Below are 23,010 nucleotides of genomic sequence, written 5' to 3' on the forward strand. Positions count from 1 at the left end.
ATCCAGCAGCGCACATAAGTCCAAGAATTTTGTTCCGTAAAAGATTGATTTTGGGGGTCATAAAGAGACAGATACAGTCAGGCAAGGCAACAAGAAAAATACTATGAAAATCAGTGAAATAGAAATATACACAAAATGATATCCACATAGCCTATCACACCATCACAGGAGCATTTTAGTGCTTGCTCATCACTATTAAAGAGTAACCGTAGTCTTATTTCACTTTTTCCATAAATCAATAGTAACTGTGTAAGAAAGATTGTAATATATCTTGCTGGAAAAATCTGCTTTTGGACGGATCATTCATTCAATCCAGTTTGTTAAGGAAGCAGATTTCTCCCATATCATTTATTATAAAGTTGCTTCTTTTCACACGTATTATTGATTTATAGGATAAAGCTTAAAGTGATGGTTACTCTTTAAGTGTTTCTGCCCCTTTCTTTTAGCAATCAATGCAGTTCTCAGCTTCCGTTGCCCCCATTAAAGCTTCTGACATATATCTATGACACAGCCAATGTTTTCTGATCAGTCACAGTTAAGGGAACAGTTTTTTCCCTCCGGCTCTGTTAGAAAAATGGAAAATGTCCCTTTCAGCACTGATTTACATAAAGTTATTTACTGGGATCCTCGGTGTCGCTAAACCTGTAGATAGAACCTGAAGGATAAGTTCAGTCTCGCCCTTTCTCATGAATGTGGATCACACCTACTAGGTATGTGTTTGAGAATTCTACTTTTGTTTGAGAATTCTACTTTCATTTCTTACATCTGCCTTCAGCGATGGCGTCTGCAGGTCTAAGAAATGAGCTGAACTGCTCCATCTGTATGGAGATATATACAGATCCCGTAACCCTGAGATGTGGACACAACTTCTGCCGGGTCTGTATAGATGGAGTGCGGGATACAGAGGGCGGGTATGGAGAATATTCCTGTCCTGAATGTCGGGCAACATTTCGGAAGCGGCCTCCACTACAGAAGAACATAACTCTGTGTAATGTGGTGGAGAATCTCCTGTCTACTCAGCCACATCAGGAGGAGATCACCGGGATCTGCTGCACTTACTGTGTGGACTCTCCTGTACCCGCTGTTAGATCCTGTCTACACTGCGAGGCTTCTCTGTGTGATAATCACCTGAGAGTTCACAGCAAAGGACCAGAACACGTCCTCACTGATCCCAGCACTTCTCTGGAGACCAGGAAATGTTCTGTCCATAAGAAGATCCTGGAATATTACTGCACTGAGGACAATGCTTGTATCTGTGCGTCCTGCAGTTTGACCGGCAAACATCGGGGACATCGGGTGGAGACACTGAAGGAGGCCTCTGAGAAGAAGAAGAAGAAACTGAGAAATGTTCAGCAGAAACTGATCACAAAGGGAAAGAAGACTGAGGAAAGAGTCCAGAGTCTGGAGGAGCAGAGAGGAAAAGCTCAAGAAAAAGCAGCTGGAGAAGCCGAGAGAGTCACTGCCCTGTTTATAGATATCAGGAGACGGGTGGACAACTTGGAGAAAAGGATCCTGAGTGAGATCTCCAGGCGGGAAGAGAAGGTGTCACTGTCACTGTCCGATGTGATCCAGAAGCTGGAAATAAAGAAAGACGAGTTGTCAAGGAAGATGAGGGACATTGAGAAGCTGTGTAACATGACGGATCCACTGACTGTCTTACAGGAACCAGACACCGGTGACTTGTGTGATCCTGAGGAGGAGGAAGGTGATGAGGACACAGGAGGACATGATGGAGGTGATGAGGACACAGGAGGACATGATGGAGGTGATGAGGACACAGGAGGACATGATGGAGGTGATGAGGACACAGGAGGACATGATGGAGGTGATGAGGACACAGGAGGACATGATGGAGGTGATGAGGACACAGGAGGACATGATGGAGGTGATGAGGACACAGGAGGACATGATGGAGGTGATGAGGACACAGGAGGACATGATGGAGGTGATGAGGACACAGGAGGACATGATGGAGGTGATGAGGACACAGGAGGACATGATGGAGGTGATGAGGACACAGGAGGACATGATGGAGGTGATGAGGACACAGGAGGACATGATGGAGGTGATGAGGACACAGGAGGACATGATGGAGGTGATGAGGACACAGGGGGACATGATGGAGGTGATGAGGACACAGGAGGACATGATGGAGGTGATCGGGGTGCGGAGCTGATCTCACACATATCACACTCATTATCTGCTATGATAAGAGATATAAATGTGACCTTCTATGTACAGGATCCTGCAGACATATTACTGGATGTAAACACGGCTGCTAATTATCTCCTTATATCAGACGACCTGAAAACTGCGACCTGGACAGAAATAACACAGAATCGTCCAGAAACAGCAGAGAGATTCCAGAATTGTCCTCAGGTGATGAGCGGGAGGAGATTTACCTCAGGACGACATTACTGGGATCTGGAGATCAGTAGGTCAGTAGACTGGAGTGTGGGGATGTGTTACCCCAGTATAGACAGGAGGGGGCGCAAGTTACTCATTGGATTTAATGACAAGTCCTGGTGTTTATATGGGTTACACAATAAGCAGTATTCAGTGGTACATGACGGTTATGAGATCCCGTTACCTCCTCAGATCTCCAGTGATAGAGTCAGGATATATCTGGATTATGAGGCCGGGCAGCTGTCCTTTTATGAGCTGTGTGACCCCATCAGACACTTACACACCATCACTGCCGCCTTCTCCGAGCCCCTACATGCTGTGTTATGGGTATTTAGAGGTTCTATAAAGATATCAGGGAGGAGCTGAGAAGAATTGTAAATGAAGGAGAATCTGCCTTGAGATTGATGACTTAAAGGGAATCTGTCACCTTTTTTTTCGACTATCAGCTGCCAGTGCCGCCATTAGGGGCTTATCTACAGCATTCTGTAATGCTGTAGATAAGCCCCTGATGTAACCTGAAAAATGAGTTATTATATACTCAGATTTTGGTCTGATGGGTGTCGCGGTCCGGTCCGGCACCTTCCCTCTTCATACGATGCCGTCCTCTTCTTTCCTTCCCGATGTGGCTCCTGCGCAGGCGCACTGCTCTGCCCTGTTGAGAGCAGAGTCCTGCAATGCGCAGCGCAGCAATTCCATCAAGCTCCTACTTACAAGTAAGTGCTCAGTTTATCGCCACTCAGCAACAGCGGGTGTCTATTACCACACAGTGTACCAATACGGTCCACCAACCTATGCATCTTTGTTTTCAGGTTTCTTAGAGTAAAGCGCAGCAAATCCACACCTATTGTTTGTATTACATTTAACAGGTTCTGCACAGTACCTGTTTTCACTTGCAGCTACTCTGGCGGTTTTTCTAACGGTGGAGCGCCAGTGTGTATATTTTATTGTTTTTCCTAAATCCATACTTCTGTCCATATACAGAATAAGCCCAGACTAACGCCAGCTCCCTGAGTTATCATCAAGCTCATATAAGTAAAAACACCGAAAAAAGAGTGACTCGAATTTTCAGGTCTAAGAAGAGGTCAATAACTAAATCAAAATTATATAAAAATTGTATAAGAAATACAAAATAGGATATAGATAAAATTTGACCTTTATTTAGACATAATTGGTATACAATAATACTTAAAACAGAACGTGCCGGCACTTGGATTTATATAATGAATCAGATAAATGATGGTAAATATCAAGTTTAAAAATAACTCGGCGGACCAAGCATTTGCATAATATATATAATACACATGCAGAATAAATGGAGGTATATAATAATTAATCTATATTCATGGCATGTGTAATATAAATTCATGTGTATAAAGATCACTAAGCCAATCCTAAAAAATAGAAAAAATAAAAAATGGAAAAATGTATATAAGAAAAATGTGTACATTTATAAGTAGACACAGAATGATAAAAAAATAAATATGAAAATGGGGTACCCAGATCATACAAAAGTGCCAAAATACAGTGTGTATAATGTGAAAAAATAGTGAACACAAGTGCTAAAAGGATAATAATTAATTAAAATGTGAACACAAAATATTAGGTGTAAAAAATAATTCAGCAGCACTATGAGCAAACTCACAAATACATGTGAAAAATATTGATAATGTGCAAAAGTGCAAAAAAGCATATAATCCAAAAATAACGATCTTGTATTAAAATATAGTAAAAAAGGGCACATAGATTGTAGATACAAAAGGAGGCCATATAGCTCAAAAATAGAGCGCTACTAGTGTGTGCTAAAGTGCAGAGTGCGGCCAAATAGGAAATGGCAATATAATTATATACAAATATAAGATAGATAGCTCATATAAGTGTAGCATTCACCTTATGCCTCTGTTCCTGTACACTACCTGCCTGACCATTTTCATCTCCTGCCATTTACTTACATCACTATATCTGCTTGTGCGGTATTATATTATTGTTAGCTAATTGCTAGCAGAGCTTAATCGTCCTGCAATACAATGGGACTTGTAATAACTGAGCAGTGCAGGGCTGAGACACAAGCTGGGCTGTGTTTGTTGCCTGCGGCTGACAGATCAGTGATGTGAAACTGCATATGCCACTCTGTTGATACATAATGCAGAAGATTATTTTCTGCCATATACATAAACTTTTAACATTTTCAGCTTCACATCGCTGTTCTGACCTCTCAAATCATGAAAATTTTCACACCCTAATTCTGCCATAAAACCTTTGAAAAGTTACTACATTTAGGGATGGGGGCCTAAGGCCACAGCTTGTCAAATTCATGATGAGCTATGGAGTTCCATTCACCAGAATTCTCATTCTAGTCCTTTACTGGAGTGAGATTTCTGGTGTTGCGCACGGAGGAGCATGACACTCGTCAGACATCCCAGATTCATGAAGAGGCATGCATGTCTTCATTAATCACGACCATCTGGCTCCAACATGACCCCTCATTAAGACCAGCACAAACAACACTGGTATTGATTAAATGGGGCCTACAGTAAGTGTACATTTTGTTATGCAGTTTCAGCCTGTCTCCCTGCCTCCTGCTTGTGACAGGTTTTTCCTTTAAGCTTTTAAAAGTGTTTATTGGCATCTCAGAAATACAATACTAGCTATTCTAACCCCATAAAGGCATATTACAAATGTAATTTTGCCAAGTTGCTTCCCTTTTGTGGTCTATTTCTTATGTAAATTGAGGAGGGGGTGGGTGAGGGCCAACAACAACATGAAAGTGTAACATTTGGTGGAGATGTGGGAGCTGCTAGGACAGATCTTGTGCTGATCTGAACTAATCTTGTAGCTCATAGAACGATCTCAACAACTAGGCGATGGCTATCCTGGCTACATTGGGGATCGTGTACTACACTGGTGATCAGACTGGGATTACATGGCACATGTGGTGCAAACTGAGAAGACATAATTGAGCTGGGATGAGGCTGATTACACTAATAGAGTTTACTGGTGAATTGTAGGCCCCACACAAATTACACTGGATTGCTTCCCTTAGGGCTTATTTTTTTCATTTTGCTATTATGACACAACATTTTTTGCTTTTGTGTTGTGGCATTGTAAGAGCTATAGTTTTTATTTTTTCTTGTTTTTTGTTTTTCTTGGGTGGGTCGGTTGAATCTTTACTGGCTTTGTATATGAACGCTGCATTATACTCGGTGGTTAATTATAGGACATTTTCACTTTATACAATGTACTCAGTTTTACAAATTAAATTCCATTTCACAATTTAAGTTTAGATCAAAAAATTCATCAGTTTTATAACTAATGTAGAATGACCCCAACGATGAAGGCTAGGCTAAAAAAGAAGAGTGGGCAGGCTTGTCCTAAATGATGTCCTCCTAACGCGGGTGTTGTACATCTCTTCCGGTTTTGTGAGGAAGTAAGAGAATTGTAGAAGAATGTGAAGTAGAAGGTGGGGAAGAGGATTAAAGAGATAAAATTTGGGAAACCCTAAAATTTAGTGGCTCGGAGACATGGACCGATTACAAGGCTCCGGCCTTACAGAGAAGGATTTGGTGGCCATGGCTTTCTTGACTGCCTGCTTGGTGGTGTAGGGAAGGTGACCTGACGGACGGACGGACTAGTCAGAGTGAAGAAAGATAGGTTTGCACAGTGTAGGTAGGAGTCAGTGATTACAGTGGGGAAACAACTAGGAAAGTGTAGTGGACGTGCAGTACCTTGGGATGACCATTAGATGGCAGGGTGGAGTGTGAGCAAAGGACTTTACAGCAGCTTAGGGCTTTAGAAACCGTTGGTCATGGGGGGCGTGGTGACAGTTAGAGTGACAGTTTCAAGGAACCGGGGGAGTGATAAATACTGAGGGAGGGTTCCAGAAAGTTCCAGTCCCCAGGGGGAGCTCAAGTGGCAGGAGGACTACGACAGTCTGTGCACTCTGAGGAGAATCCAGACCAGGGGGACTGAGGAGAGAGGACATCAGGGGGGTGGTCCTGACAGGAAAGGACCGCAGTTGAGACGAGGTACTGGGTGTAAGACACCGTATGTGACACGACGACTGAGCAGTAGAAGCGCTGTTGGTTAATGGGCCTAAGGCGGCCACAGTGACGGACCTGTCAGGAGCGTCGACAGTAAAGGAGGGGACGGTGTGTGCAGACACACGTCTCCAGTGTACGGTGTGAGAAGCGGCTCTGGAAACGGAGGGCCGTGAGGTGTGCCGTCAGTCGGACGGCAAGTGAAGAAATAAACTTGGACCTGTTGCACCCAGAATCTGCCTCCATCGTGTCTCTGTTGTCATCTCTGCGCGGTATAAAAGTAGGACCACCCCCCCCAGCTCGGCACCCCACCACCGACACTACATTTGGCGTAGTCGGCAGGATAGACGCCGCTAATACATCATCTTCTGCAGCAGGCCTGCCTCAAAGACTGGAAAAGGACTTGGACTACTCTGTTTGGATTACAATTACCTGTGGATTACAAATGACCTACGTGTGGAATACAAATGGGAAGCGCTGTGGCGGATCTGTGTGGCCAGCAGAGGATCCGGGGCGGTACCAGGTACTGTGCAGTATGGCGGTGTTGCTTCAGCGCAGAGGAGAGGTCCGGGTGTTTGCAGTCATGTTGAATGGACTGGGACCCCCTCCAACGTATCCCAAAAGGAAGCAGTATGTGCCTGGAGATCGACGCTTCCATATATTGGACCCTGACAGGAGGGTGGAGAGGCCTGTCGACACCTCACCTCACAGAGGGAGTGGCACAGAAGAAAAACTTGGCTGCGGCTGTCTGATGCCAATCGAGTGCTGCCCAACGGACGGTATGAGACTCTGCAGGTGTCGGGGCATCGGCCGCCTAGAGTGGCAGTGGCGGCAGGGGATGGAGCTGTGCCAGAAGTCGCCCTCAGAGCCACGGGAGAGCAGCGGGATGCTGAGCTGGGGAGCGGAGTCAGCGAGAACGGCCGCCACCAATACCAGCAGAGGACTTCTCAGCGGAGCCCCCGAGTTTGGGGGAAAGACCCGCGGAACAGTGGAGCGAGGGACGGAGGCTGCGGGTGAAGCCGCGTATTGATGTGATGGAGGCCGCAGCGCCGGGGAAGGTGAGAGTACCCCCGGCACCACCAGTGCCTCCGCCAGCGGCCCTCATCATTCCGCCGCAGCACGCTGCCCCCTGCGCACCGGAAGGCCTGGGTACATCGGGCCCAGTGGTGTATGCAGAGTTGTGCGAGGCCCCTGCTCAAGTCCCTGAGGTACCCCGCCTGGAGCCGCCAGTGCGGAAGTCATCCAAAGAAGACGCTGCTGCGTTCCCCCTGCTGATAGCAGCTGCGTCGTTGGAACCGGCCGTTACTCCGGCTCCATTGGAAGTAGTGGATGCGGCCTGTCCTGAGACCGCAGTTATGCCGCTGCTGAAGTCGACTGCGGCCGACTTAGTGGGCATTGTGATTCCAGCCTCCAAAGACCCGGTTGTCCCCATTTGCCACCTGGCCCCAGCGGCTGTTGAGCCGCAAAAATCATCGGCCGCCTCTGATCCACGTCCTTCCTCGGTTAAGTCCCGCCCACCGGACTCCAGGGCTCATGCCGGACCCTCTGTTTGGGTCGCAGGAGTTATAGAGAAGAAGAGGGCCAGGGGGCAGGAAGTCTGGAACCTGCTCCATGAGAGGGGAGAGGCTGGCATGGCGGCTGCACGACCCCCGGGACGGCTCGTTTATACTATCTTGCAGAAAGGGACACTTCTTGCATCCTGGGAGCTCCACGGTTGTGGGGTCCCATACTACTGACCACCGAAAGGAGGATTGAACTGTCAGGAGTTCGTTGCACCGTTGTGCAGGTCAAAAGGACAGTTCGCGGTCAGCTTTTAAAAAAAAAAGAAATGTTTATCTGTGATTTTTATGTCTGTTTTTCTATGTTCCTCTTACAGGATAGATTGTGTTTACTTTTTAGACTGACAGAGCGCGGGATACTTAGAAGAGAGGGAGTGTCCATGTCCAAGGAAGGGAGGAGGAAAGGAGACATGCAATGTTATGTTATATTTTGGTTTTAAAAGCAAGAAAAAAAAAAAAAATTATAAAAATGGGTACTTGTGCTATTATAAAGTTGTTTAATGTATAATATGCCAAAGTAAATGCAACAGGTCCGGGTAAGGGAAGGTCTGCGGGACCAAAGGAAAGTGTGAGATCCGGTAGGGATCTAAGAGTTGAGGAGGTCTGGGAGACCGGGACGCCGACCATGACATGTAATTGAAAGAAGGAAAATGAGTTGGAAGACGTGAGAAAGACAGCCGTCCTAGGTCAGGTCCCCAACACCACGGACACCCCTGAAGAAGGAAAGGCGGGCGCCGGCAATGATCTGGTAGGTGAGTGGCCTCGATCATGGCGTACCGGATAGTGAAAGGTAACAGTAGGGGAGAGTAGGGGAAAGATACACGCCGTAGAGAGAATACGGGTGTACCTTGCCCAATTTGAAAGACATTGTCATGTGGCGTGCGCGCTGGTGAGTAGCAGTAGGCTGCTCAGAGCATAGTGCTCCCAGTATGGTTCGGCCCCCGCAGATAGTGGGTTTGGCTCAACTTCTGGTCCGACAACAGAATGTAGGTGTAGATTCAGAACGACGAAGGCAGGGATGACGATTGTCGAGGACGACAATGGACAAAGGAAGGGGGAGTGTAGGGAAGGTGACCTGATGGACGGACGGACTAGTCAGAGTGAAGAAAGATAGGTTTGCACAGTGTAGGTAGGAGTCAGTGATTACAGTGGGGAAACAACTAGGAAAGTGTAGTGGACGTGCAGTACCTTGGGATGACCATTAGATGGCAGGGTGGAGTGTGAGCAAAGGACTTTACAGCAGCTTAGGGCTTTAGAAACCGTTGGTCATGGGGGGCGTGGTGAAAGTTAGAGTGACAGTTTCAAGGAACCGGGGGAGTGATAAATACTGAGGGAGGGTTCCAGAAAGTTCCAGTCCCCAGGGGGAGCTCAAGTGACAGGAGGACTACGACAGTCTGTGCACTCTGAGGAGAATCCAGACCAGGGGGACTGAGGAGAGAGGACGTCAGGGGGGTGGTCCTGACAGGAAAGGACCGCAGTTGAGACGAGGTACTGGGTGTAAGACACCGTATGTGACACGACGACTGAGCAGTAGAAGCGCTGTTGGTTAATGGGCCTAAGGCGGCCACAGTGACGGAACTGTCAGGAGCGTCGACAGTAAAGGAGGGGACGGTGTGTGCAGACACGTCTCCAGTGTACGGTGTGAGAAGCGGCTCTGGAAACGGAGGGCCGCGAGGTGTGCCGTCAGTCGGACGGCAAGTGAAGAAATAAACTTGGACCTGTTGCACCCAGAATCTGCCTCCATCGTGTCTCTGTTGTCATCTCTGCGCGGTATAAAAGTAGGACCACCCCCCCAGCTCGGCACCCCACCACCGGCACTACAGTGGTAGCAAACAAATGGACATCACAGGCTACAACGACTATTAAAGAATGGAAAAAATATAATAAGTAAATTTATATATCTGGAATTCAATATTTTAAAGAAAACACAAAATTGTGTTAAATTTTTGGAAATGTGGAGACCTTGGATCCGATCCATGATGGCCAGAGAGAAACTTTATATAGTAAGAGAAGTAAGTGGAGCGCCTTCTCCCTTATTCTGGGGAGGTTGGTGGCCATCATTCCTGATTTTACTTTTGTATTTTTGACAACCAAACAAGTTGCAATCACAGGTTCTAGTAATAAACAATGGAGGCTGAGGTCAGTGATTTATAAACCCACAGGATCATAATGGCGAGATCTCTACGCGTGTCCCCAGCAGCCCCCTATTGCAGGTTATGCCTTATATTATGTGGTCCTGGTGGTGATATCATGGGGCTCCATGATGACTGATGGTTACGATTATTGTGGTGTCGTCACATTGACTTCCATGTGTTACCAGAATTCAGACTAACCTCCGTAATTACAAAACAAGACCTGGAAATGTCACGAGCGTCCGCCATGTTGTGTTCAGTTATTATGTGATTGTGTTATTAACCCTTACAGATCAATGAGTGATATATTTGTTACTCTGATTTATATGCAATAAAACCCAATGATAAGAATCCTGGTGTCTGAGCGTTCTGATGATCTGTCGTCTGAGCGGAAGATGAAGTCACCACATCGGGGTCAGGTCTTATATTGGGGTCAGGTCTTATATCGGGGTCAGGTCTTATATTGGGGTCAGGTCTTATATCGGGGTCAGGTCTTATATTGGGGTCAGGTCTTATATCGGGGTCAGGTGTTACGTCTTTCTGTAGAGTGAAGAATAATCATTGGACATTGAGAAGTTCTCCAACTTTACAAGTGACTTGCTGCATCGCTGGTGGATGGCTGGGACTGCTCCGAGGCTGTTCACTGAAAGACCGCTCCAGAGAACAAACCAGATTCTAGGGTGCTGCTCCAGGTGCTGTGAAAAGAAAAGCCAAACATTACTACCACAAAATAATAAATTGTACAAGTGCCATCTCCTGTTGAATAGAAATATTCAAATTAGGGAACACCACACAATGGAGTACAACACAAAAATACTTACATTCTCTGAGCAAGGACAGGCCTCAGGAAAGCCAGCATATGGTGGTATTTATATTTCCTGAGCCTTGCTGCACCACCACCACTGCGGGCCTGGTTCTCCTGTCTGAGATCCTTGTTGAAGCGATCCTTCATTGAACGTCAACGGGTTCTGACTTTTTCACTGTGAAGGGGGATAAAAAAAGGGTTAAACAATAGGAGTAGGAGCAGGAGTTTATCGCATCACACACAGTTGTGTGATCCCGGCCTTTACAGGTTCACTGACGCATCAGACAACATTGCAATACTTACGAAAGTCCTTTCTGGCTCTTGGTGTAGCGTTGTCCCAGTCATTCATCAGCTCTTTGGCCACCTCATTCCACTGCCGCCGAAGTATCATCATGTCCGAGTGATGTCGATGCCGGGTGTCCCACAGGGCAACTCTCCTCAACGAGGAAGATGAGGAGGTCGTTATCTATATAGTCCTCCTCCCGTTGTGGAACCTAGAAATGAAATAAAAACATTACTGTTGACAAGTAAGGTCCTGTGATGACGTAGTCTCGCGTGACTCTAGCGGTCTCGCGAGATCGCTATAGTAATGCGAGACAACATCATCACAGGTCTCGCAAGGCATCGCTGGGAACGCTGAGGCCCAGGAATGCAGGGCGGGACGTCGGAAGGTAAATATACCCCGATTTTTTATTTTTTTTATCATTTTTAACATTTTATCTTTTAATATTGATGCTGCATAGGCGGCCTCAATAGTAAAAAGCTGCTCACACTTGTCAAACACTATGTTTGACAAGTGTGACCAACCTGTCAATCACTTTCAAAGCAATGCTTCAAATCGCTTGAAAAGTGCTTGACTATCGCACGCGAAAATCGTGGCAAAATCGCGAACATAATCGCAGAAAAAAATGTGCGATTTCTGAGGAGTCTGGTTTTCAGTGTGCGATTTAAAACGCTACGTGGGCACATAGCCTTACTGAACCGGTACATGTTTACTTAGGTGGTGCCTTTGATTATCATTTGTCCACTTTTGTAGCTTCTATTTAATCCTTTTAGCGCAGGTCTTCTTGCTTGCTTCTTGCTTGTTTTGTACATGTTTAATACACCCCTTGGCCACTTTAAGTACCTAGTAATGCCGTTCGGGCTCAGTAACGCACCTGCAGTGTTTCAGAATTTTGGGAATGATATCTTCAGAGATTTCTGTGGGGTATATGTCGTCGTTTATTTGGATGACATCCTGATTTACTCGGCTGACATTATGACGCATGTCCAACATGTCTGTTCTGTCCTCCAGAGACTTAGAGAGAGTATTCTTTATTCGCCAAACTAGAGAAATGCGTTTTTATGGCTGAGGTACAGTTTCTGGGGTACATTGACTCAGCTAAAGGGTTTTGCATGGATCCTGCCAAGATCCAACCCATTAAGGAATGGGTACAACCAAAGTCTCTCAAAGCGCTGCAGCGATTTTTAGGTTTTACGACCTATTATCGCAAATTTATTAAAGGTTTTTCGGAGATCGCCAAGCCACTCACGGATTTGACTCGGAAAGGGGCGGATGTGGTTAACTGGAAGCCTGAGGCACTTCAGGCATTTTCTGTTTTAAAGGAATGTTTCTCCTCTAACCCAATATTGGTTCAGCCTGATCTGGACCGCCCCTTTATTGTAGAGGTAGATGCCTCTGAAGTTGGAGTAGGAGCAGTGCTATCACAAGGCACTGCATCCCTTACTCAGCTTCGTACATGTGCCTTCTTTTCCTGAAAATTCTCTTCCACTGAGAGGAATTACGATATAGGAATCAGGAATTGTTGGCAATAAAATGGGCCTTCGAGAAATGGCGTCACTTCCTCGAAGGTGCCAAACATAAGATCACTGTGATTACGGATCGCAAGAACCTAACCTAATTGGAGTCAGCAAAAAGACTGAATCCTAGACAGGCAAGGTGGACCTTGTTCTTTTCTAGATTTAATTTTGTGACCACTTTCTGACCAGGTACTAAGAATGTAAGGGCTGATGCCCTCTCTCGAAGTTTCTGTCCCTCACAGGTCAAAGACTCTGAACCAACTCCAATATTGGCCAACGGTATTGTTGTTTCGGCTGTGTCTTTGGATCTTCTGGAGGAGATCCGTAGATCCCCAGAACAAGCTCCTGACACTACTCCTCCCCAAAAATTATTTGGTCCGGCCACATACCGCCTTCAAGTTCTGAAGGAATCGCATGATTCTGTCCTTGCAGAGCATCCATGTATCAATAACACCATCAGACTGGTAACCAGGAATTTTTGATGGCCAACTATAATAAAAGATTGTAATGACTATGTACTGGCTTGTGAAATCTGTGCTCGTGCTAAGTCTCCCCATAATCGCCCTGCCGGCTGGCTCCAGTCCTTGCCTACACCTGAGGGTCCTTGGATTCACATCTCCATGGACTTTATTACTGACTTACTGCTCTCAGAAGGGAAGACGTGTATCTGGGTGGTGGTGGATAGGTTCAGTAAGCAGTGTCATTTTGTTTTTCTGTCTGGACTACCTAATTCCGAAACCCTGAGCAAACCGTTCATTACTCATGTTGTACGACTGCATGGTGCTCCTGTGAATATTGTGTCCGACAGGGGTACCCAGTTCGCTTTGAAATTTTGGAGGGCGTTCTGTAAATGAATTGGCATTGAATTGTCCTTCTCCTCTGCCTATCACCCTGAAACCAACGGTCAAACCGAGTGCACCAACCAAGCTCTTGAACAGTATCTCTGTTGTTATGTCTCCAAGCATCAGTCTGATTGGGTGGAACATCTGCCGTTAGCAGAGTTTGCCCTGAACAATCAGTACCAGGAGTCCATCAAGACTACCCCTTTTTTCTGTAATCATGGGCTGCACCCACGCTTTGGTTCATTCTCTGCTAAGATGGCAGAACTCCCTGGGGTAGAAAGATCTATACATCAGTTAAAATAGATCTCGTCAGAAGTTAACATAAACTTAAAAGGGGCTCATGCTAGACAAGCTTCTGCTGCCAACAGATGGCGATCCAAGGGGCCGTACCTGGGAGTTGGAGACAAAGTCTTGCTTTCTACCAGGAATATTAGGCTTAAAGTGCCGTCTGCCAAACTGAGTCCCAGGTTCATTGGTCCATATGAAATTATTGAGGTGATTAACCCAGTAGCCTTTCGTTTGAAACTCCCTCAGTCATTCAAACTGCCAAATGTATTCCATAAGTCCCTTCTCAAATTGTACCGCTCTCCAATTCATCCTGTCCAGTCTTCTCCTCCTCCAGTTTTGGTCAGGGGTGCCTTGGAATAAGAAGTCCAAAGGTATCTTTGACTCCCGCTTAGTGAGAGGATCTGTGCAGTATCTGGTACACTGGAAGGGCTACGGTCCGGAGGAAAGGTCCTGGGTCCGTGCCGGTGACATTCATGCCATGGAGTTAATCAGGAAGTTTCATCTTTTTCATCCTAACAAACCAGGTTTTGAGGGTCCGGAGGCCCCTCTTAGAAGGGGGAGTACTGTCACATCGCCATTGGAATCGGGGGCTGGTGTTCCAGCCTCGGCCACTGGGAGGCGCCGGACTGTCACGTCGCCGTCAGACTCGGGGGCTGGTGTTCCTGCCTCGGCCACTGGAAGGCGCCGGACTGTCACGTCACTGTCAGACTCGGGGGCTGCTGTTCCTGCCTCGGCCACTGGGAGGTGCAGGTCTGTCACATTGCCGTCGGACTCGAAGGCTGCTGTTCCTGCCTCTGCCACTGGGAGGCGCTGGACTCCTTCGACTGGTGGGCGCAGGCTCCGCTCCTCTGTCAGAGATAAAGGGTTTGGTGCATCGCCACCTGGCCTGGTTCTGGGGGTGGTCCAGATGAGGACATCAGATTGTGAGCCTGTGAGGGATAGCCTTACCCTTCAAATACTTTGGGGCCTGTTTTGCAGGCCACCAGATATGGTCTTGGTTTCCCCAGTGTGCTAGTGTGTTATTTGCTTTGCTGACTCTGACCTTAGCCTGGATTTTGACTCTGCTACAGCCTGCCGATTCTGTACCTCTGCCCCCTCCCGGTTTATGACTCTGACCTTGGCCTGGATTTTGACTCTGCTTTAGCCTGCCGATTTTGTACCTCTGTCGCCTGCCTTGTTTAGCCTTGGACTCCTGAGTACGCTTTCGGTCCTGTTAATTTTTTCCTTTCTGGCGACCGTCCTGCTCTGGTCCGCTGCTACTATACAGACAGCTACCTCCTGGACTCTGCTGTAATTCCAGATCTCTGTATAGGGGTAAAGGGTCTCGGGGTTACTCGGGGTGCTGTCTTACTTGCAGCCCAGACTCGCACCTGACGGACGTCACAATATTTAATCGCTGAAAAGGCTCACTAGAAAAATACAGGTATATATATACAGAGCAATATACAAGTATACAGTCAAGAGTGTAGTACAAGGGTAGGGTACAGATAGGTTACAATTACCGTGTTATGTAGCATGTGACTACAGGGAGGCGCTGATGGATCACAGGTCCAAATCTTAGTTATTTGATTCAGTCTGGCCATGTCATGTAATAGTCCTTCTGCCAGTGGAAAAAACTCAGCTCAAAATGAGGAGCTGCCTCTTATCTCCTAGGCTGCTCCCTCCCACACTATGCGCCCATCCCTGGGCTGGCCCGTCTCCTTCCCATATCTGAGAGTATGGTTTTCCTGACCAGAGCTGTGAATGTCCATATCTTTCTGCCTGAAGCTCTAAATAATCTGGCACCGGCGCCACTGGCTTCTCCAGGATTTTTTCTGTGCATAGAGACCAAATACAGCTACTGTATTTAATTCCTGGTAGCTATGCTTTGTAACTCAGTAATGCAGAGAGCTAGGGGTGGCTAGATATTATGGGCTCGTGGGTGAAGGAATGCAGATTCCGATAATGTGTTTGGCTAGGCTCAGAAATATTGTATTGTGTTATTATAGGTCATTTTCACTTGCACTGGTTAGCCTGTAATCTGTTGTGCCACAATATCAGCCTGAATGAACAAAGGGAACCAATTGGCTGTAGCTGCACAAGAGTTCACACCTTTGTGTTAATTGCTGGGGGCACAGAGATTCAAAGACATTGTTCCTGGAGTTAATTAAAGGAAAACATTGGATTGCTTTTTATGGCCTGGGGGAATTCAATCATGTGGGCACCTTGCAGGAGTGGAGGGAGATCTCCTGAACCTATAATCCAAAATGGAGTCGCCCTCGTCCCTCACAGGGCCATATACAAGGATTCACCATATGGAGCAGTAATTTCTGTGGAGCATTATATGGAGCCATTATACTGTGGTGCACTATATGAGGCCATTATACTGTGGTGCGTTATATGGGGTCATTATAGTGTGGATCATATGGGGAGCATTATACTGTGGAGCACTATATGGGGCCATTATACTGTGTGGCAATATATGGGGCCATTATACTGTGGGGAACTATATGGGGTCATTATACTGTGGAGCAATAGGTAGGGCCATTATACCGTGGGTAACTATTTGGGGCCATTATACAGAGGGCTTGGCGACTGATGAGTGGTTTACTTACTGTCGTTACCTCTGTTCAGAGTCGCCAGGTCTTGTGACTCAGAGTCGCTGTTGCTATAGCCTATGGTACTTGATTCTCTGAATGAGGCTCTATTGCCTTTTTACGATTCCGGTACTGTCATGGGAACGCCATGGACAACATTGGACCTGCATGGGGACTCTTGTTTTCTAATAAATTGGTGAACAAGGGACAGTGTCTTGTCTTTATTTCTTTTGTTTTATTTTTTTTCAGGCATCCAATTTTGGACTACAGTGGATTCCCTGGACTATGGTGGACCTGTATGTTTTTATTTTTTATAAATTGGTGAACCAGGGACTAAATTTAAATAATATTTATTTTTCTGCCTGTGTTTTTCTTTCATTAGAGGGTTAGTAATGGGGATTTTTGATAGACCCTTCTCCATTGCTAAACCCAGGGCTTGATGTCTGATAGGCACCTCTCCATTACTGACCCCAGGGCTTAATGTCTGATAGACCCCTCTCTATTACTGACCCATTGGCTTGATGTCTGATAGAGGCTTCTACATTACTAACCCCAGGGATTGATGTCTGATAGATGCCTCTCTATTACTAACACCAGGGCTTGAGAGGAACCAGAAGACCACAGCATCTGATTTCTCCTACTCCTGCACTGTTTAGAATCACTTCACCTTCATATTAAATGTTGCAGGTTTCTTTTAGCAGTGCAGGGGTTAGTCTGCTCAGTTGAGATCTCTTGGAAGCTTTCCTGCATTAAGGTTCTCAGCTGTTCACTGTTAGCCACTCCCATCTCTTATATAGTCTGTGCCCTGGCTAGTACTCATTGCCAGAGTTAGCTGATGCTGCATGGTTAGGAGATGGTGGATGGTGGTTGCTGTTTGAGAAGGCTTTTGGTGGATTTATCTGAGACTGATGCAATTTTTTTTGGGTGTGTGGTAATTCCTCTCCTTCTCCTACTTCGGTTTTACACCATCCTCCATTTCTCATTTTGTACATCTGTTATGTGTGTGAGTATATTTGTATGATTAGTATTTTCATTTATCCCTGTTCGTATTACCTTGTTAGGCTGGTTGGTGTATTCTGGTACACTACAACTCCCCTCTTCCCTGGGTGGGGGAAGGCTAGAGTCTGAGGGTGGATTCAGGAGACAAGGCAAGGTATGTGGCCCCAGCATCTTCACCATCAAAAGTAATTTAAGGACCAGGGCAAGCTAGGGTGCACCTTGCGTTAGGGACAGAGAAGGAGTCCCTGGTCCCAGGACTAATGACAACAGAGTTGTGACAACGTCTCTCCATTAACCTTGGTGTGGGACTCCCACCAGTCCTGAGCACATGGCTGTGAAATTCCTCATGGGAATATAGCGGTGATCACACATGAGCCACTGCTTTATTCATTCTTTATGCACCTGTAAGACTACGAGCAGGAACACACGATGCAGTAACGGTACGCAGGCAACAGAGCAAGGGTAAATAGGATTTATTTACAGGGGAAACACAGGAAGGTGAAGAGTTATACAGTATTAAAGGTACAGTACAACACAATGGTTCAAATATTAGCAAAAGTATAAGGAAGACCTAATACTGCAGCTCCTGCTGCGAACTCAATGGTGCCGGCAATGGCCAACGCAGTGTCCTCATTATTGGGGTCAAGCAGACAATACCCTCGTCATCTGCTGACAGTGGTCGGTTTCCGGTACCTTCCACTGCCCCTAGTCCATATATTGTAGTTTCCTACAAAGGTAAGGGGCACGACTACTGTCTAAGCTCGACGAGACTCCTGCACAACTCTCCTCACAGTCTGGGTCAAGCGAGCCCAAAGTGGCTGACGGTAAAAGGGGTCACAATCTGGTATGGGCCCCACGTGGCTCAGAAGTTGTTTAATGGCACTGTCAAGGTACAAGGGTCTGTCCTGTCCTCAGTCACTTGTTTGGGGCACCTGTGTTATACTCACGGACATGTAGCGTTCTGTGCCTTGCTTTCTCACAATCACCGAACTCATGCTGTACACCCCTTTCTCTCTGGTCCCCGCTGTTGGCGATGGGTGATGTCTGGCACCAGCTTGGACACTGCCGATGTTCTCAGGAATTGGCACTTTTCTCTCCGGCTGCTGCATGGCTGGCTCAGCTCTACTCAGTGTGCATGTCTCAGCTCTATGTATACAGCTCGGCTCTGCTTTGCACTGCTCCGTAGTGGTCTCTCTCTCTGGTTTGCTACTGTACACGCTTGGCTCTGCAGGCGATAGGGCTCCTTCAATGCGACCCCTCGCAGCATCAGTACTCCGTGCAGGGGTCAAGGGAAGCAGAGCGCACCACTCACCACTCTGCGCGCTGCTCTGCTCTGGCGCCAAACTGCTCTGCTTCTCGCGCTTTCTACTATTATCTCCCTGCTGCTGCATGCCCTTTTCTGGCTCTCCCCCCTCCTGTCAGCAGGAAGCTCCGTTTCTCTCATGCTTCCCTCATGCAGCAGGGGAAGGTCTGCCCCACTCAGGCTTCCCCCAGGGAACAATGGATGCAGTCTTTCTAGTTCTAGACCCGGCATGCAGGTACCCGAGATCCGGTCTATCTCCTTACACTCCCCCTCTCATTTAACTCGTCATTCAACTGGCAAGGCTTCGTCATACTCCAATACAGTCTTCTGAGGGCCGACAGATGCCCACAATTTCTGCATCCGCTCCTGCCTCTCCTGCATCACATTCTGCCAGTACAGCTTGTTAGAGTCACTCTGAACTTCAGATAGAGTGGCAGGGAACAGGGGTCCATCCAGGTCCCATGGATCAGCAATCTCTTCTGAGTCAACATCTGACAAGTTGAGAAACTCTCCCTCTCCATACTCCAGAGCTGCCGGAGGTAGTGTCTCAGGACCTACTTCCTCTTGACAGTCCACTACTTCTGGCGTAGGTACCTCAGGGGCATCTTGCAACTCTTCCACTGGATCAGGGCCCCTTGAGCTGACAGGCGGCAAACTCTCCACTCCAGAGGACGCAATAAGTTGTTCACTCTTCCCACAATTGGGTACTGTAGAAGCAGGCATCCCAGAAACACTGGTCACTTTCTTTCTTCCGCTGGGAGCTTGTGGTGGGCAAGGTAACGATTTACTCTGGTGGGCCCCTCGAGCAGGCATCCCTTCTTCTCCTTCGGGTCGAGACTTGCAGATGGGACCTTCGGACCCAGGATGGAGTTCCACCAGACTCGCCTCCACGTGCCTGGACAGCGCAGTCATATCACCACGGACGGTCAACACCTACTTCATCTCTTCTCGGCGTTCGACATTGCGACTCTGTCTGGCTCTGGGGGTGGCCCCCTCTTCTCGCCATAATTTTTCTCCCAGGGGAGGCGTCCTCTCCAATTAGCAGGTCCTTAGGAGGGATAAGCGGATTTTCTCTGTCATCTGTCTCGGGTAGGGCAACTTCTGGAAAGGTGTCCCATTCTTCTGCATGTCCAACACCCGCTTCTGGGACTGTCTGGTGGGCGCCTCAGTCTGGACCTTCAACCTCTCCAAGAGACATACCTTCTTACCTTTTGCTCTTCATTCCACAAACTGGGAGCAAATCTTGGGACAATTGCTGGGGTGCTTCTGATGCTCTGCACCTCCCCTCTGATTTCTTCCGCCTTTAACTGTGAGTTACCTTGGGGTAGGACGCTGTACTCCTGGACAGCAGCAAGGCTTTCCTTCAGGCCCTCGACTTCTTCCCAAATTCTTCTCATTCCCTGCCTCAATTTGCAGGACCACTTTGGCTCTTCCTCCATCGGGGTGGGTACTCTGCAACACCGGAACATCCCTGATAAGGCTGCAATCCCCTGTTTCTGCTCACCTATGCGCGCCTCTGCCCTGATGTCTGCAAAAGTCATGTGCGGGTTAGCTCGCAGGTGCTCACGCAAAGCCCGCCCAAGCTGCGCATCTCTCAGGCTCGTCACAAACTGGTCTCGGAGCACTATGTCTAGGGGTCCTATGCCTATACCCATCTTTCATAAGAATTGCAGTGTGTAGCTCCTGTAGCGCATTCATGTACTGCGTCACAGTCTCCGCCTTTCTTTGAATATGACGGAAGAAACACGTACGCAACTCTCCTAAGTCCGTGGGGTCTCCGTGAGTCTCCTCAAGTAGTTGCAGTACTTTGTCAAAGGTGTCTCGCTCATGGGGAGGTGGTGGCATGATGGAATCCATGGCCTCTCCATCCAGAGCCATCAGGGCAACCTCCGCCACAGGAGTCATGGGGTACATCCTCATCATCCCCTGGACTGAGCGGGTAGTCCAGCTCCATAACAGAACGTTGCTCCCTGTAAACTTGGGGAGATTACTCAAATTTGTTCCCAGCAGTATACTGGCCCTTGGAGCACCCCCAACCGCTTGGTCTGCCACCCCTGCGTCCGTAGACTGCATCCTGCCGACTATGCCAAGTGTAAGAGTACGAGTGGGAACGTGGGATGCAGTGATGGTACGCAGGCAACAGAGCAAGGGTTAACAGGATTTATTTACAGGGGAAATACTCAATGCAGAGAGGTGAAGAGTTAAACAGTATTAAAGGTACAGTACAATACAACGGTTCAAATATTATCAAACGTATAAGGAAGTCCTAATATTGCAGCTCCTGCTGCGAACTCAGTGGTGTTGGCAACGGCCGACACAGTGTCCTCATTAATGGGGTCAAGCAGACAACAATATCCCCGTCTTCTGGTGACAGTGGTCAGTCTCCGGTACCTTCCACTGCCCCTAGTCCATATACTGTAGTTTCCTACAAAGGTAAGGGCCACGATTACGGTCTAAGCTCGACGAGACTCCTGCAAAACTATCCTCACAGTCTGGGTCAAGCGAGCTCAAAGAGGCTGACGGAAAAAGGGGTCACGATCTGGTACAGGCCTATATATGTGGCTCAGAAGTTGTTTAACGGCACAGTCAAGGTACAAGGGTCTGTCCTGTCCTCGGTCACTTGTATGGGGTGTAGGGGAAGTGGACTGACATACGGACCTGTCTGCTGAGGAATGGTTAATGTACATTGTGCTGGACATGGACTGCTGTAAATGAAGGTGTGAGACAGCTAGACAGAGGAGAAGGATGTTATAGTACAGGGTTTTAGCCACTAGGGGAGACCAAAGACAGCAGAAGCGTAGGAAGGTGTGGTACTGCAGTTTGGCCACAAGATGGGAGTAGAGAGTTTTGAGAAAAGGACTGAACATCAGCTTAGGGCTACAAAATCGCACAGTCATGGGGGGCAGGGTTACAGGAACTCTAGAGGGGAATTCCCAGAGAGAGAGGGGATATAAGAGAGAGAAGAGAGTTCCAGAAGGTCAGTCCAGGAGAGGAGCTCAGGAGAGGATAAGACTAAGGGAGAGGTGGACAAAGAAGAAGGGGGGTGAAGGGGGTGGCCCTGACAGGAGAAACCACAGACAGAGAGCCTGGGGTACCAGAAGATGGACGGACTCGGATGGGGGAAGTGCTGTGGTGGTAGGCCTGCGCGCCCTTTTCTGGCTCTCCCCGCCCCCTACTGTCAACAGGAAGCTCTGTCTCTCTCATGCTTCCTTCATGCAGCAGGCAGGGCCTGTTTTAGGCAAAATAGGGCCCTAGGCAAAGTTTAAAATGGGGCCCCAAATGCTAATGCATTGCACATCACACAGATGCATTTCGATTGTAGTTACATGCGCTGAGTTCAGGACGCTAAATGAGTGTGATCGACAATATTGAAGTCGTTCAACACTTGTTTGCCGGCCTCTTTCCACCATCTGAGAAAGAATGATGGGGACAGAACAATCACTAATGGATCACTAACAGATCACCATAGAGTATCATGTTTTCAGCAGCACATCTACAGTTTACACCCCATAGTCCTTCATATAATATATATAATGTGCCCCATAGTCGTCCATATATTAAAATACACGCTCAGTCCTCCATATAGCATAATACACTCCTCCTAGTCCTCCATATAGCATAATACACCCCATAGTCCTCCATATAGTATAATACACTCCTCAGTCCTCCATCTAATACTGTATGTATGTGTGTGTGTGTGTATGTCCGGGATTGGCATCCGCACCATCGCAGCTACAGCCTCAAAATTTGGCATAGTCACACGTCTGGACCCCGAGAGTGTCCTAAGCTATGTTGTGAGGCGAAATTTTAACCCTGCGCGTTCCAATTCACCAAACAATTTTGCCCCTATCTACATAATGGGGAAAAAGTGTGTGTATATCAAGACCCGCCCCTCATTATGATGTCACAATGGTTGCCATGGCGACGCTGATTCATCATAGGTTGCAAGCCACGCCGCTCATTATGATGTCACAATGGTTGACTATGGGATGGAGGATGTGTGATGGGTATATGGGCACTGGACTATGGGATGGAGGATATGTATGACGGGTATATGGGCACGGGACTATGGGATGGATGTGTGATGGGTATATGGGCACTGGACTATGGGATGGAGGATATGTATGATGGGTATATGGGCACAGGACTGTGGGATGGAGGATATGTATGATGGGTATATGGGCACAGGACTATGGGATGGCGGATATGTATGATGGGTATATGGGCACAGGACTGTGGGATGGAGGATGTGTGATGGGTATATGG

At 47.5% G+C, this 23,010-nt stretch overlaps 1 protein-coding gene across 1 annotated transcript; it reads left to right on the forward strand.

Annotated features, from left to right (window-relative positions):
• The first annotated feature begins 750 nt into the window (after nucleotides 1-750).
• LOC141083207 (E3 ubiquitin/ISG15 ligase TRIM25-like) lies at nucleotides 751-3,021 on the forward strand. Its single transcript, XM_073567374.1, has one exon. It carries the CDS (start codon nucleotides 778-780, stop codon nucleotides 2,770-2,772), a length of 1,995 nt encoding a protein of 664 aa, XP_073423475.1. The 5' UTR covers nucleotides 751-777; the 3' UTR covers nucleotides 2,773-3,021.
• Nucleotides 3,022-23,010: the final 19,989 nt, after the last annotated feature.

This window comes from Dendrobates tinctorius, unplaced genomic scaffold (genome assembly GCF_039654945.1).
Source record: "Dendrobates tinctorius isolate UK_male_01 unplaced genomic scaffold, ASM3965494v1 ptg000020l, whole genome shotgun sequence".
Lineage (NCBI taxonomy): Eukaryota > Metazoa > Chordata > Amphibia > Anura > Dendrobatidae > Dendrobates > Dendrobates tinctorius.